Raw genomic sequence first — 13,940 nt, 5'->3', positions numbered from 1 at the left:
ACCCACCACGCCTCCGACACGCCACGCCATGTCGCCACGCCCGCCACGTCAGGCTCTCCCCCTCTCCCACCGCCCACCACAGCCCTGTCTAAGTCAAACGGGGAGAGATAAATGACTCGTGAGGCCTAAAGGAGGAAAAAAGGAGATAGTGTAAGGAGATGCTGACTAGCCCCTTCCCTCTCCCTCTTCCTTTTCCCCTCTCTCCACCCCTCCTCGTTAAAGTACCTGCCGTGTGTGAGAGCGAGACAGGTAAGCTCATGGTAATTTACACCAAAGCACACCTGAATCTACCTGTGAAATCCACCTTGATGTACTACGTGGCCTTTTAGGAAAGCCTTTTAATGAGATTTGGACATTTGACACTAATTTTCCTTCCTCCTCTTCCTCCTCCCCCTCTTCTTCTCTTCCCCTTCTTCCTCCTCTTCGTCCTCCTCCTTTTTCCTTACGCCATCTTAAAGTGTCATTTTAGAAGTATAACGTGGCAGATTTAAACCACCAACGTCACCACCACCACCACTATCTCCTCCTCCTCCTCCTCTTCCTCCTTCAGATCATCTTTAAGTGCCATTTTAGAACAGCTCTTTAATATAGCAAAGATTTAAACCGTTAGCACTGCTCCTCCTCCACTTCCTCCTCCTCCTCCACCTCCGGACCAGCAGTGCCAGTGCCGCGCGGGTCACTCACTGGGCGGCTCCACTTCGGCACTCCAATCACGTAAGCATTATTTAATTGGGCAGGCAGATGCACCGAGTTCGCTACACTCATAAAAGCGCGCGACCCGCCTGGTTATGAGCGCCGCCCAGGTATTTATGCTACGGACAGGTAAATACTGCCACTCACTCACTCACCTGTCCTGCCTACCCTCTCTTCCATCCTTTTCCCTCTTTTTCTTCTTCCCTCTGTTTACTCTCTCTCATTCTCTCCCTTCTCTCTCACTTCAGTTGTATATTCTTTCCTCTATTCTCTCCCTCTTTCCTCTTTTTCCTCTCTCTGTATTCTTTCTCATTCTCTCTCTCTCTCTCTCTCTCTCTCTCTCTCTCTCTCTCTCTCTCTCTCTCTCTCTCTCATTCTTCATTTATCCATTCTCTCTCTCTCTCTCTCTCTCTCTCTCTCTCTCTCTCTCTCTCTCTCTCTCTCTCTCTCTCTCTCTCTCTCTCTCTCTCTGTATTCTCTCTCATTCTCTCCCTTCTCTCTATCTTCTGTCATTCGTTCTTTCCTCTATATTCTCTCTCTCTCTCTCTCTCTCTCTCTCTCTCTCTCTCTCTCTCTCTCTCTCTCTCTCTTACATCTCTGCTTTCTCTGTTCTCTCTCATTATCTTCCTTCTTTATCACTTTTCTGTCGTCCATCATTTCCTCCATTCTCTCCTCTCTCACTTCCTTGCCATCTACCTCTTTCTCTCCTCTCTCTCCCCTCTCCCTACTCGCTGTGCTCTCTCTCATTCTCTCACTTCTCTCTCACTCTTCTGTCGTCCATCTTTTCCTCCATTCTCTCCCTCTCCCTCTTGCTTTCTCCCCTCTCCCTCTCCCTCCTCGACCACATACACGTGTTACCTAATTAGACTACCTGCCCGAATATACACCTGCGCCAAGACTATAAGTGGTCTTGAGGGGAAAAAAGGGGAAAAAAGGGGAAAAGGTGACCACTATCAGGTGATGAAAGGAGACAAAGTTTCTAGGTGATATGAGGGGAAACTGAGGCCAGGAAAGGGGACATGGAGTAGGTAAGGGGACAGTAAGGGGATGTTAGGGCTACTGATGGTGATCTGAGGGGAAATGGAGGAGGTAAGGGTGTAGTAAGGGGATGCCAGGGCTACGGGTGGTGATATGAGGGGAAATGGAGGATGTAAGGGACAGTAAGATGTTGGGGCTACGGGTGGTGATCTAAGGGGAAATGAAGGAGGTAAGAGGACAGTAAGGGGATGTTAGGGCTACGGGTGGTGATCTGAGGGGAAATGGAGCCTGGGAAAGGGACATGGGACTAAGTAAGGACATGTAAGTCGAATTGTAACTCTTTGACTGGGATAAACAACACTTGAAAACACTAAAGACACTGTAAACAATTTTCACAAGGAACTAAAGGGAAGAAAAAGTAAAATAAAACAAAAACAGAATGCATAAACAAATAAATAGGTAAATAAATAGATAAATAAATAAATAAATAAATAATAGCCTCCAATATCTGGCCAATCTGGAGGTGACTAAAATAAAACAAGATCGTAACCAATGAACAAATAACGTGACAAGCAACATACTGAACAAGAAAACCAGCAAAACAATACCCAAGGACAAAAAACACGTTAAAAAAAGGCAAAAAGAAAATAAACCATGAATAGAACTCAAAACAAGAAAAAAGAAACTAGAACAAAAAATATAGACAAGAGTGACTATGTGAAGAGACTGAGATGGAAAGAAGACACACTGGAAAATAAGGACTTGGCAAGGATGTGGGACTGGAAATGTGCCTCTAGTGTGCCATTGGTGACCACAGAGCTGCTCCTGAGGGCGGCCCGGGCTCTAGTGGTCCTTGGGGGGTCATTGAGGGGAGTGACAGCGATCTATAAACAGGAAACTTGAAGGAGCATCTTTGAGAGGGATGAGGAGTGTGTCATGTGCTGGGAATGGAGACATATCCGTGCGTGTTTTAAAGGGATAAGAGGGATGAGTGGGATGTGATGTGCTAGGGAGAGGGAAGAGAAAACAACAGTGAAGTCTGTAAGAGAGGGATGAGAGGGAGAAGTGGGGTGTATTGTGCTGTGAAAGGAAGGAGACATATCCGTGAGTGTTTGAGATAGACGAGTATGAGTGGGGGTGTGATGTGCTTGGGAGAGGGAAGAGAAAGCAACAGTGAAGACTTTAAGAGAGGGATGAGAGGGAGGAGTGGGTCATGTGCTGGAGAAGGAGACATCGGTAGGTGTTTTAAAGAGATAAGAGGGATGAGTGGGCAGGAAAAACAACAGTAATGTCTTAATTCCTTCAGTACTGAGATACATTTTTACCTTGAATTTTTGGGTATGATAAGACGATTTTATTTGCATTAGGAGGGTCTATGGAAGTCAGAAGATTAATGGCCAAAGTCTTCGCTATTCTAATCCCAGCATATGTTTCTGAGGCTGTATAAATCACCAAATAGTTATCAGAATGAATAAGAAAACGCGTCCTGGTAATGAAGAGATTAAGAGAGGGATGAGACGAGAGGGTGCGATGTACTAAGAAAGGAGACATCCGTGCGTGTTTGAGAGGGGTAAAGGGATAAGTGGGGTGTGATGTCCTAGAGAGAATTGAAGTAATAAAATAATGACGAATGAATAGTGGGAGTGAAGTAATGAAGAATGAAGTGGAAGTGGAAATAATTAAATAAAGAGGGATGAGGAATGAATAAGAATGAATGAGGAATGAATAGAGTAATGAAGTGATGTGCTGAAGAGGAAGATAACACATACAAAAGAGGAATGAAGAAGTTAAACACACACACACACACACACACACACACACACACACACACACACACACATCATGCCACAGTGCAGAGTGTCAGACAGTTTACTTTTGAAGGGGATGTTCTCATATTTCTTAATTAGGATGCTTTTCACCGCGTTTCAGGGCAGAATTAAAGGTAAGAGACGGTGGTTCATCAGTGACTATCGTGGGAAGGTTAAACTGGAGGAGAGTCACCGATAGTCTATCAGTAATTATGGAGATTCTTAGAGAACGAGTAAGGAGATTCCATTTACCTATTAGTGTATTCATTATCTATTTTCTCTAATTATTAATCTTATATTGTGATTTAATCGTTTCCAATCTACTTTATGTACCTATTCACCTTTATTACCTTATTTATCTATATGTTTCTATTTCTACTCACTTATCCATCACTTATCCAACTACTACTTGTAACCCAGCGATCAGTAACATCCCAGCCCTCAGTGACAGACAATACTAAATCACTGATCACATTTTAAACAAGCAACACAACCAGTACACCAAACCACAATCAGTACACACACACCTGACGACACATACCTGGCAACACACTAATTAAATGTTTCCTGTGACTTGAGAGAGAGAGAGAGAGAGAGAGAGAGAGAGAGAGAGAGAGAGAGAGAGAGAGAGAGAGAGAGAGAGTTAAAAAGGGCGTGAAAAAATAGTTCTTTCACGGGCGTGGCATCAGACGGGCCTGTTGCCACTAATAAAAACCTGGAGGAGGAGGAGGAGGAGGAGGAGGAGGAGGAGGAGGAGGAGGTGTGTCTAGCAGTCTCTTCATCTTTTTCTCCGTACTGTCCTCTCTCTCTCTCTCTCTCTCTCTCTCTCTCTCTCTCTCTCTCACTGGGAAGAAGGAAACGAAGCATAAAAAGATGGAAAATATGGAAAATAAAAGGAAAAGAACAGTGTAGCACAAACTTCTCCTCTTCCTCTTCCTCTTCTCTTTTTCTTCTTCTCCCCTTTCTTCTTCCTCCTCCTCCCTCTTTGCTCGCCATATAAGGAACATCAACAATAATAGCTAGCCATACCCTACAATTAACTCTCTCTCTCTCTCTCTCTCTCTCTCTCTCTCTCTCTCTCTCTCTCTCTCTCTCTCTCTCTACGCCCACAGCCCCCTCCCACACTCCGCCACTCCCAGACGCCCGGCCAGCCCCCTTGTAAGGCCGCCCTGTGGTTAACTGGGGCACTTATCATTATTACCTGATGGCCAAAGGAGGTTTAATATGTTTCAACCCTTTGCCCTTTGTCCCTTTGTCTTTTTTTTTTATTTATTTTCTTTATTTATGAGGTTTTATTGGGTTTGTCTTTTTATTGTTTAATTTATTTTCTTTTATTTTTCATTTTTTCATTCATTTTCATTCATTTTTTTCATTCATTTTTTTTATTTCACATTTTTTCATTCCTTTTTTTCGTTCACTGGTTTTATTTTCTCATTTTTTTTCGCTCAGTTTTCTTTTCTTTCATTGACTTTTTTTCAATTTTTTTTTCGTTCAGTTTTATTTTTCTCTCATTTTTCGTTCACAGAGTTTCTTTTCTCTCATTTTTTTTTCTTTCACGGGGTTTTATTTTCTTAATTTTTTTTTTATTTCGTTCATTGGGTTTTTCTCTTATTTTTTCGTTCACAAAATGTTTCCCTGATTTATTCGGTTGGGGGGTTTTTCTCATCTTTTCGTTCACAAGTTTTTTCTTTCAATTTCTGAGGGATTCTTTTTTTTTTTTTTTTTGCTTAATTTTTTCTTAGTTTTGTTGTTTTGGGGAACATTTAAGGGGCCTTTTTTTTCGATTAATAGGCATTTTTTGGGGTTAATGGGATTTTTTTGGTCTATGGGCCTTTTTTGGGTTAATGGCATTTTTTGGGGGGTTAATGGGCCTTTTTAGGTTAATGGGATTTTTTTTCGGTTAAAAGCATTTTTAGGGGTTAATGGGCCTTTTTTTGAGGGGTTAATGGTTTTCTTTGGGTTAATGGGCCTTTTTCTAGTTAATGAACTTTTTTAGGTTAATGTTTTTTTTAGGTTAATGGGCCTTTTTTCGTTAATGGACCTTTTTCTTGGTTAATGGACCTTTTCTTGGTTAATAAGCCTTTTTTGGGTTAATACACCTTCTTGGGTTAATGGGCCTTTTCTTCGTTAATGGACCTTATTTTGGTTAAGAGACCTTTTTGGGTTAATGGGACTTTTTTTTCTTTTAATGGCCCTTTTTAAATCGTTCAGTAGGTCATTTTTCGTTTCATGAACCTTTTGTTTTTAATTCGTTACCTGAGTTTTCTTTTTTTTTTTTCTGTGTTTCGGTGGATCTCTTTAGTGTCAGAGCCATATTCAACATTCAGATGCCTTTTTATTCGTTCAAAGCACTTATTTTCATTATTTTTGTTGCTTTTCTAACATATAAAAAAAACACTGGTTCTCTCATTCATTCATTACTCATCTGGTTCTTGGTTCTCGTTTATTCTGAGTCTCTAGGAAATTTACACGTATAACTGACTGACTCACTCTCACTCTCACTCTCTCCAACACCCGCTCTACATCACTCACTCTCACACACCTGCATACACACACACACACACACACACACACACACACACACACACACACACACACGGTTTCCCTTTTGGTCTATTTCAACACGCCTCTTCCCTGGTCTCCTTTCTCAGCTTCATTACTCAACATTACTCATCTCTCCTCCCTCCCTTTCATCTCTGCTCCCTCAATCATCTCTTTTCCTCCTTCCCCACATTCTTGTCTGACTCGTTCTTTTATTCCATTTCCTCCTCTTCCTTCCTCTCCTCATTTTCTTTAACATGTTTCTATTACTCTTCTCTTCTTTTGCTTCGTTTCTCTTTTTTATTTATTTATTTTCTTTTGGTTCTTCCTTCTACTCTTCTTTTTCTCTTTCTCTTGAGTTGACTTTTTCTCTTTCATTTTCTTGTCCATTTTTTATCTATTTTCCTCCTTTTTCATCTTAACTTACTTCCTTCATCGCCTCTTCCTCCTCCTCCTCCTCCTCCTCCTACTAATGTTTTTTCCTCTCTAGTCTTTCTTTTACTATTTTTCTTCCTTCTCCCTTCTCCTCTTGTTTACTAACTACTGTGTTTCTACTTGCCTTCCATCTTTCTTTCCTTCATTTCCTCATCTTTTTCCCTGATTTACTTCAAAATTTCCTCCTTCCTCTCCTCTTCCTCCACTAAATATTTCTCCCCTTACTTATTTTTCCTTCCTTGGTTTCTTTACTTCCTTCTGTCTTCATCTTCTCGCTTTGTTTACTAACGGTCCATCCTTCTACCTCTCTTCCATCTATCTTCTTCCTTTTATTTCATTCACCTAATTTTGCTTTCCTCCTCTCCTTCACTGAAATATCAAATCACCCTCTCTTTACCTTTCCTTCTATTACAATTTTCTTTTTAGTTCTATTCTCTGGTTCACTTTCTTAACTTATTAGTCAGTCTTTCACTTCCTCTCCTTACTCCACCTCCATTTCATCTTCCTCCCTAACACTTCTTAATCGTCTTGCACCCACTCCACTTACTCCACCTTCATACAATTCATTCTCTTTCATTTCCTCCTCTTACTCCACCTCCCTTTAATCTTCCTCCCTAACGCTTCTTACTCGTCTAACATCTGCTCCACCTTCTCTTCCACCTCCTCTTCTTCTTCCTCCTCCTCCTCCTCCTCCTCGTTCCTTGATGTGATTTGCGGCACCCCAACCAGTCCCTTGTCGCGTGCAATGATCGTCAGGTAGAGATCCAAAGCCTACCTGTTTACGTGCTCTGAATCCCCACCTCACCTTCCCTTCCTTAACCCTGAAAAATAAATGAAGGGGTTTTCTTTTCCCCACACCTTCCTTTCCCAGTGGTCTCTGATCTAACGGTGCTCTCTCTCTCTCTCTCTCTCTCTCTCTCTCTCTCTCTCTCTCTCTCTCTCTCTCTCTCTTTCTATTTTTCTCGTTTTTTTTTATCAATCTCTTCCTCTGTTATTTATTCTTCTGTCTCTTTTTGTCATTCTAAATCAGTCATCTCTCTCTCTCTCTCTCTCTCTCTCTTTTCTATTCCTTGTTCATATTTTTCTTTATTTTTTTTCGTTTTTTTCTCACTCTCTTCCATTGTTGTTTTATTTATTCTTTGTCATTTCAAATCAGTTATCTCTCTCTCTCTCTCTCTCTCTCTCTCTCATCTCACTTCACACATACACTTCACACACACACACACACACACACACACACACACACACACACACACACACACACACACACACACACACACACACACACACCATCAACTCACTCATTCACTCCACCCCCGCACTCTCTTCTCCCACCCCACAACACTCACCTCCATTCCCCTCCACTCTCCCTCACACTCACTGCACTCACTCGACACCTCATCCCACGCCCATTCAACGCCACTTTCACTTCAACCTCTCCCACGCACCCTCCCCCCTACTCCACTGCCCTCCCATGCCCAGATGAGGTGACTAAATAACTTACGGCATGTCACTCACTGGGCGCTCTCTCTCTCTCTCTCTCTCTCTCTCTCTCTCTCTCTCTCTCTCTCTCTCTCTCTCTCTCCGCCACTCAGTGTTATCGCGCCACACACCGCCTCCTCTCCCTTATCACTCTCCCTGCCACCACCCTCATTACTCACCTCCACCTCCACCTCCTCCTCCTCCTCCTCCTCCTATGTGCCACCAGCGTCGCCTCTTCCACCACCCTTAGGTTCATGATCCACTAACGAAATTCTCTCTCTCTCTCTCTCTCTCTCTCTCTCTCTCTCTCAGCACAGACTCTAAGCTGCCCAGGACGCGGGAATCAGCACTCAGCCACTCCACTTCCTCTCTCTCTCTCTCACTCCCTCATTCCTTCATACTCCCAGCCGCCTCCAATCCTACCCTGACCACAGTACATTGACCACACTCCACTCCCCAGATCAAAGGGTGAGGGGGGAGTGTAGAAGAGGGGAAGGGGGGAGGATGTGCAGAAGAGAGGGGAGGGTGGGAAGATTTAATTTGAGTCTATGTAAGTCAGTGTGTTGGGTCAGTCACGCTGCGCCGCCTCACATCTCCGCCTCACTAATTGTAGCTGAGTCCGTGTCCTCCTTATTTTTCCTCCTCCTCTTCCTCCTCCTCCTCCTCCTCCTCCTTTTCTGTCTTAAAACATCATCCTTCTTCTCTTCTCTCCTCTTTCTCCTCCTCCTCCTCCTCCTCTTCCGTCTTAGCTGAGTCCGTGTCCTCTATTTTTCCTCCTCCTCCTCCTCCTCCTCCTCCTTTTCTGTCTTAATACATCATCCTTCTTCTCTTCTTTTCTCTTCTTTCCTCTTTCTCCTCCTCCTCTTGTCTTAATACGTCATCCTTCTCCTCTCTTCTCTTGTCTCCTCTTCCTCCTCCTCCTCTTCTGTCTTAATACGTCATCCCTCTTCTTTTCTTCCCTTTCTATATCTTCACCTGTCAACTGTCTCCTCCTCTTCGTCTTCTTCCTCCTCCTCCTCCTTTTTATTATCTAATGTGTTTCTTCTAGTTATCCTCTTCTACTTTTATTCTTTACTCTTCTTCTTCTTCTTCTTCTTCCTCCTCCTCCTGTTCCTTCTCTTCTTACAACTTCATTTACTAGTCCTTCTTCTTCTTCTTCTTCTTCTTCTTCTTCTTCTTCTTCTTCTTCTTCTTCTTCTTCTCCTCCTCCTCCTCCTCCTCCTCCTTCTCTCCTCCTCCTCCTCCTCCTCCTCCTCCTCCTCCTCCTCCTCCTCCACTTACATCCGCAGTTACTTGATCTCTTCACACACACACACACACACACACACACACACACACGACCGGTAGCTCAATGGTTAAAGCGCTGGCTTCACAAGCCAGAGGACCAGGGTTCGATTCCCCGGCCGGGTGGAGATATTTGGGTGTGTCTCCTTTCACGTGTAGCCCCTGTTCACCTAGCAGTGAGTAGGTACGGGATGTAAATCGAGGATGTAGGCCTATCCGAAGATCGGAGAGCTCTGAGCTCGTTCCGTGAACGTCTGGCTGTCTCGTCAGAGACTGCAGCAGATCAAACAGGACACACACACACACACACACACACACACACACACGCATCAATTATGTCCCATCTACCCTTATACTCTTTACATACACACAATACTACTCCCCATCACTCCCATCACTCATTTTTTGTTTCACTGGTTTATATGGTTCGTTCTTGGTTCACTGGTTCATTATTGAGTTCAGTGGTTCATTCTTGATTCATCTGGTTCACTCTTAGCTCATCTTGGTTCGTTCTTGGTTCGTCTGGTTCATTTTGGGTTCCCTCTTGGTTCGCTCCTGCTTCACGTAACTCACATGGTCCACTTTTGCTTCACTGGTTCACTCGTTCGGTTCACCTGGTCAAGCTTCATCGCGCCGTGACGTACCGAGCCACACCTCTCGTCTCGTCGCAGTCCAAATACGGTGGGAATGAGACCTCATGCTTCCCCCTTCCACCTCCTCCCTCTCCCTCTCCCTCTTTCCCCTCTTTCCCCTCATCCCCTCCCTCTTCCCCTCTTCCCTTACCAGTAATGTTTCCTTAAGCTTCACTGATCTTTAGACTCGTTATCTTTTTACCACTACGTCACTATCGTTACTATCAGTAGTAGTAGTAGTAGTAGTAGTAGTAGTAGTAGTAGTAGTAGTAGTAGTAGTAGTAGTAGTAGTAGTAGTAGTCTTTCCTACCTCCAATCTTTCCCTGGCAGATAATAAGACACAACAAATAGAGGAGGAGGAGGAGGAGGAGGAGGAGGAGGAGGAGGAGGAGGAGGAGGAGGAGGAGGAGGAGGAGGAGGAAAAACTAATACTGAGAGATAGAGATAACGCTACTGAAAACAAGAAAAAATGAAGAAATATATGAAGAAGTGAAGCAAGAAGAGTAGAGGAGGAGGAGGAGGAGGAGGAGGAGGAGGAGGAGGAGGAGGAGGAGGAGGAGCTGGAAAGTGGGGATGAGTAAGACGAGAGGAGTGTGTGGACGAGAGGGAGGGGGTTTCCTGAGTAAACATCCTGCGTCACTCGGGTCCTTCCCCTCAGAACCTCATGATACTTTGGTTGCGTGTGTGTGTGTGTGTGTGTGTGTGTGTGTGTGTGTGTGTGTGTGTGTGTGTGTGTGTGTGTGTGTGTGTGTGTGTGTGTGTGTGTGTGTTAGGAGGAAGAGGAGGAAAAGTGAAATCAAATAAAAAAAAAAAGTGAATTTGAAATGGGTGAATATAAGAGAAAAAGGAAAAGGAAAAGGATAAAGAGAGGAAGAGATAAGAGGAAGAGAAAAAGAGAGCTGAGTCTGAGAGAGAGAGAGAGAGAGAGAGAGAGAGAGAGAGAGAGAGAGAGAGAGAGAGAGAGAGAGAGAGAGAGAGAGAGAGAGAGAGAGAGAGAGAGAGAGAGAGAGAGAGAGAGAGAGAGAGAGAGAAAAGAGAGATCTGAGTTGAGAGAAGGAGATGGAGAAGAGAAAACCAACGAGAGGAAAGTAATAAGAGAGAAGATAGGCGAGTCTGGAGGGAGAAATAGGAGGCAAGAGAGTGCTGAGGAAGGTTGGCATGGGAGGAAAGTGCAGGCTGTCAGGGAGAAGGAATGAGAGAAGGAAGTGGGTTCAGGGAAAAGTATTGAGAGAGAGAGAGAGAGAGAGAGAGAGAGAGAGAGAGAGAGAGAGAGAGAGAGAGAGAGAGAGAGTGGATGGGATGGTGTGGTATGAGAGATTGTTATCCCTACTTACCCTACAACAACAACCATCTCCCTCCCCACACCAGACACCAGACAAGCCGTACCTCCAACACGCCCCAGGAAGCGCCACCGGCACAGACAAGTTAATCATGTTTTCATCGCGTTAATCTCAATACTTTTTACTGAATTGCACTTTACTCACGCAGGGATGGGAATGGGGAGAGGGAGGGTATGTGGCCGGGCGACACTTGTCTTTTTTGCTATTCCCGTGTGTGTGTGTGTGTGTGTGTGTGTGTGTGTGTGTGTGTGTGTGTGTGTGTGTGTGTGTGTGTGTGTGTGTGTCGGCGGCACCTCAGCTTTTCTGCCTGACGGGGCCGCTGAAAGGAGGGTGTCCCGTGTACGGGGGGGGCGGTGAGGGGGTTGCGGGTCACGCCCCTAATGACATAACCGGGCCGCCGCCTCATCTCTCCACACTTGGCGCCGATCACACCGCCACCAGCAGCTGGCGGCCCATTGTTGCACCGCCTCGCCCCTTGTCAGCCCTAGGGACACAAAGGCGTAACGGCACGCCACCCTGCCTCCTTCCCTCACTCCCAGGACAGACGCTGCCAAACACAGCTCACGGCGCACAACGGCTTCAAGACACACACAAGCACACTGGTGCTTGTCCCCATTCAGCCCAAACACTCACCATCACAACACACACAACAACAAGCATGACCGAAGGGTGAGCAGCTTACCTGTCTGCCATCCAGGGTGAACACCTTCCTGACGGCGCCGGAGTCGAGCTTGATGGCTTGTGTGATATCAGAGAGCACCTGCTCCAGGCTGCGGGCCGTGCGGCGGTTCAGCAGGATGCGCACCGCCTTGCGGGGCCGCACGCCGTTCCGGATCACCGTCACCAGCTTGGGGCGGATGAAGTCTTTGGGGGAGTCGGTGGGCGTGGAGCTGCCGGGGAGGCTGGGAAGCGTCTCGCTGCCGGGCGTCGACACCGGCGAGGAGAACGCGGTGCGCGGCGTCACGTGCAGCGCCTCGTTGCGCTTGGCATGGGCGCGCCACTGCGGCAGGCGGGCGCGGGTGTAATCTAGTTTTTTGAACACTTCAGAGGACGAGACCACGTACTCGCCGGCCTCGATGATGTGATCCAGCTGCGTGACGCGCGTGCCGTCCAGGCCGAACATGTGGCGCACGCCGGCTGTCAGGTGAATGGGGTGGTCCAGCACTCGCGTGAGGTCCGCCAGCAGTGCCTCCCACGAGCGGTGCTTGTCCCCGCCCACCGGCACCACCATGCCGCCGAACCACCGGTCACCATTACGATAAAACCTGCATCGCTTGGCGCGCTTCTCCTCGCATAGCCTGGTGAGTGGCACGCGGCCCAGGGCGCAGGTGGGCGACGCCCGGCCGCGCCGACTGCCCCCGTTGACGATGCCACTGCCGATGCTACCGCTGGCACTGGAGGTGGCGGCGGCAGCCCCACCCGTAGACGACCCACGGGACACGGGGGCCCGCACGCCCCCGGTCTCGTCCTCCCACACTCCAGGCTGGAGGACCCAGAGACCCCGGAGTGTTCCTTCTGCTGCTCCGCCGTGCCCATCACGCGCTCACCATCCTGCAACAAGACACCACGCCAAGTTAGTCCACCACAAACCACAACCACACTCCAGCACCCACGCACCCTGACATCACGTGCCATCACCCATACCCCTTAAAAGGAGTGAAAGCTCCCACAGCCACGTTTTTGTCACCAAACTTGACGATCACGACCACAGCCCTGCCTGGCGTCACCTCCCGCCCGGTGCTGCAGACAACAACAAGCCAGATAATGCTGATCCACCGAGACGCCTCCCTCAACAGACAAGTGAAGGCCGCGGGTAAGACAAGACCAGAGGGAAGGCACTCTGGCATCCTGGCTGACGTGTGGCCCTGCCTGCAGTGTAGTGCCTCGGGCCGCCCAGGCACAGCAGGAGTGTTGCAGCACTACACGTCACAACCAAGACGGCATGTCACTCTCGCACTGCAAGGCTGATCACACGGCAGGTAATGCGACACTTGCTCATCCTTCTCCTACCCTTTCTTGCCCTGTCCTCTCCAAGCCCAATCCCCCTACCACACCCTATACCACACGACCCTGCCCCACTCCGCCCCCCGCCCCGCCATGCCCCATCCCTCCACGCGTCCTTGCCTCCCCCAAAGCAGACCCCGGGGACGGCCACCAGCTGCCGCGCTCCAGGGTATCCGGTTCCATACACACGGCAGCGGCGGGTGACGTAAGGGCGTGCCAGGGTGTTGGCGCCCCGTGAGCGTGAGCCATGACCTCATACAGATGCCTTCACCCTCCCTCACCCTTACGCAGGTGTAGTGTGTGTGTGTGTGTGTGTGTGTGTGTGTGTGTGTGTGTGTGTGTGTGTGTGTGTGTGTGTGTGTGTGTGTGTGTGTCGCTGGGAACTCAAAATGACTGGTGTATGCGAGTCTGCGAGAGCGTGTGTGATAGACTGCCTGCCTGCCTCTCTCTCTCTCTCTCTCTCTCTCTCTCTCTCTCTCTCTCTCTCTCTCTCTCTCACCAAGGCGTCTGGCCTGGGAGTCTGTGGGCGCGAGGGGCACGGCTTCCTGTACACGCAGCTGAGTGGTGAGTGGATCAAGCAACACACACACACACACACACACACACACACACACACACACACACACACACACACACACACACACATCCGGCAGCAAGGAAACCAGTGTCAGGCAGCGGCTCTGAGGGACTACCAGTACCCTCACACGTTCGTTACCCTGTAGAGGTTCTTACCCCTTTCCCCA

The 13,940-nt window shown here is 47.4% G+C and overlaps 1 protein-coding gene across 1 annotated transcript in view; it reads right to left on the bottom strand.

Moving 5' to 3' along the window:
• The window catches only part of LOC123506032 (serine/threonine-protein kinase DCLK1-like), an 85,520-nt gene extending 72,791 nt beyond the window's left edge, over positions 1 to 12,729 (bottom strand). The window contains 2 exon segments of the mRNA XM_045257858.1: positions 11,876 to 12,661; positions 12,664 to 12,729. Of these exon segments, the coding sequence (XP_045113793.1) occupies positions 11,876 to 12,661; positions 12,664 to 12,729 (852 nt within the window).
• Positions 12,730 to 13,940: the final 1,211 nt, after the last annotated feature.

This window comes from Portunus trituberculatus, chromosome 19 (genome assembly GCF_017591435.1).
Source record: "Portunus trituberculatus isolate SZX2019 chromosome 19, ASM1759143v1, whole genome shotgun sequence".
NCBI classification, from domain to species: Eukaryota; Metazoa; Arthropoda; class Malacostraca; order Decapoda; family Portunidae; genus Portunus; species Portunus trituberculatus.
The sequence above is the reverse complement of the archived record's forward strand: the minus strand, read 5'-3'. Positions and strand labels throughout refer to the sequence as shown.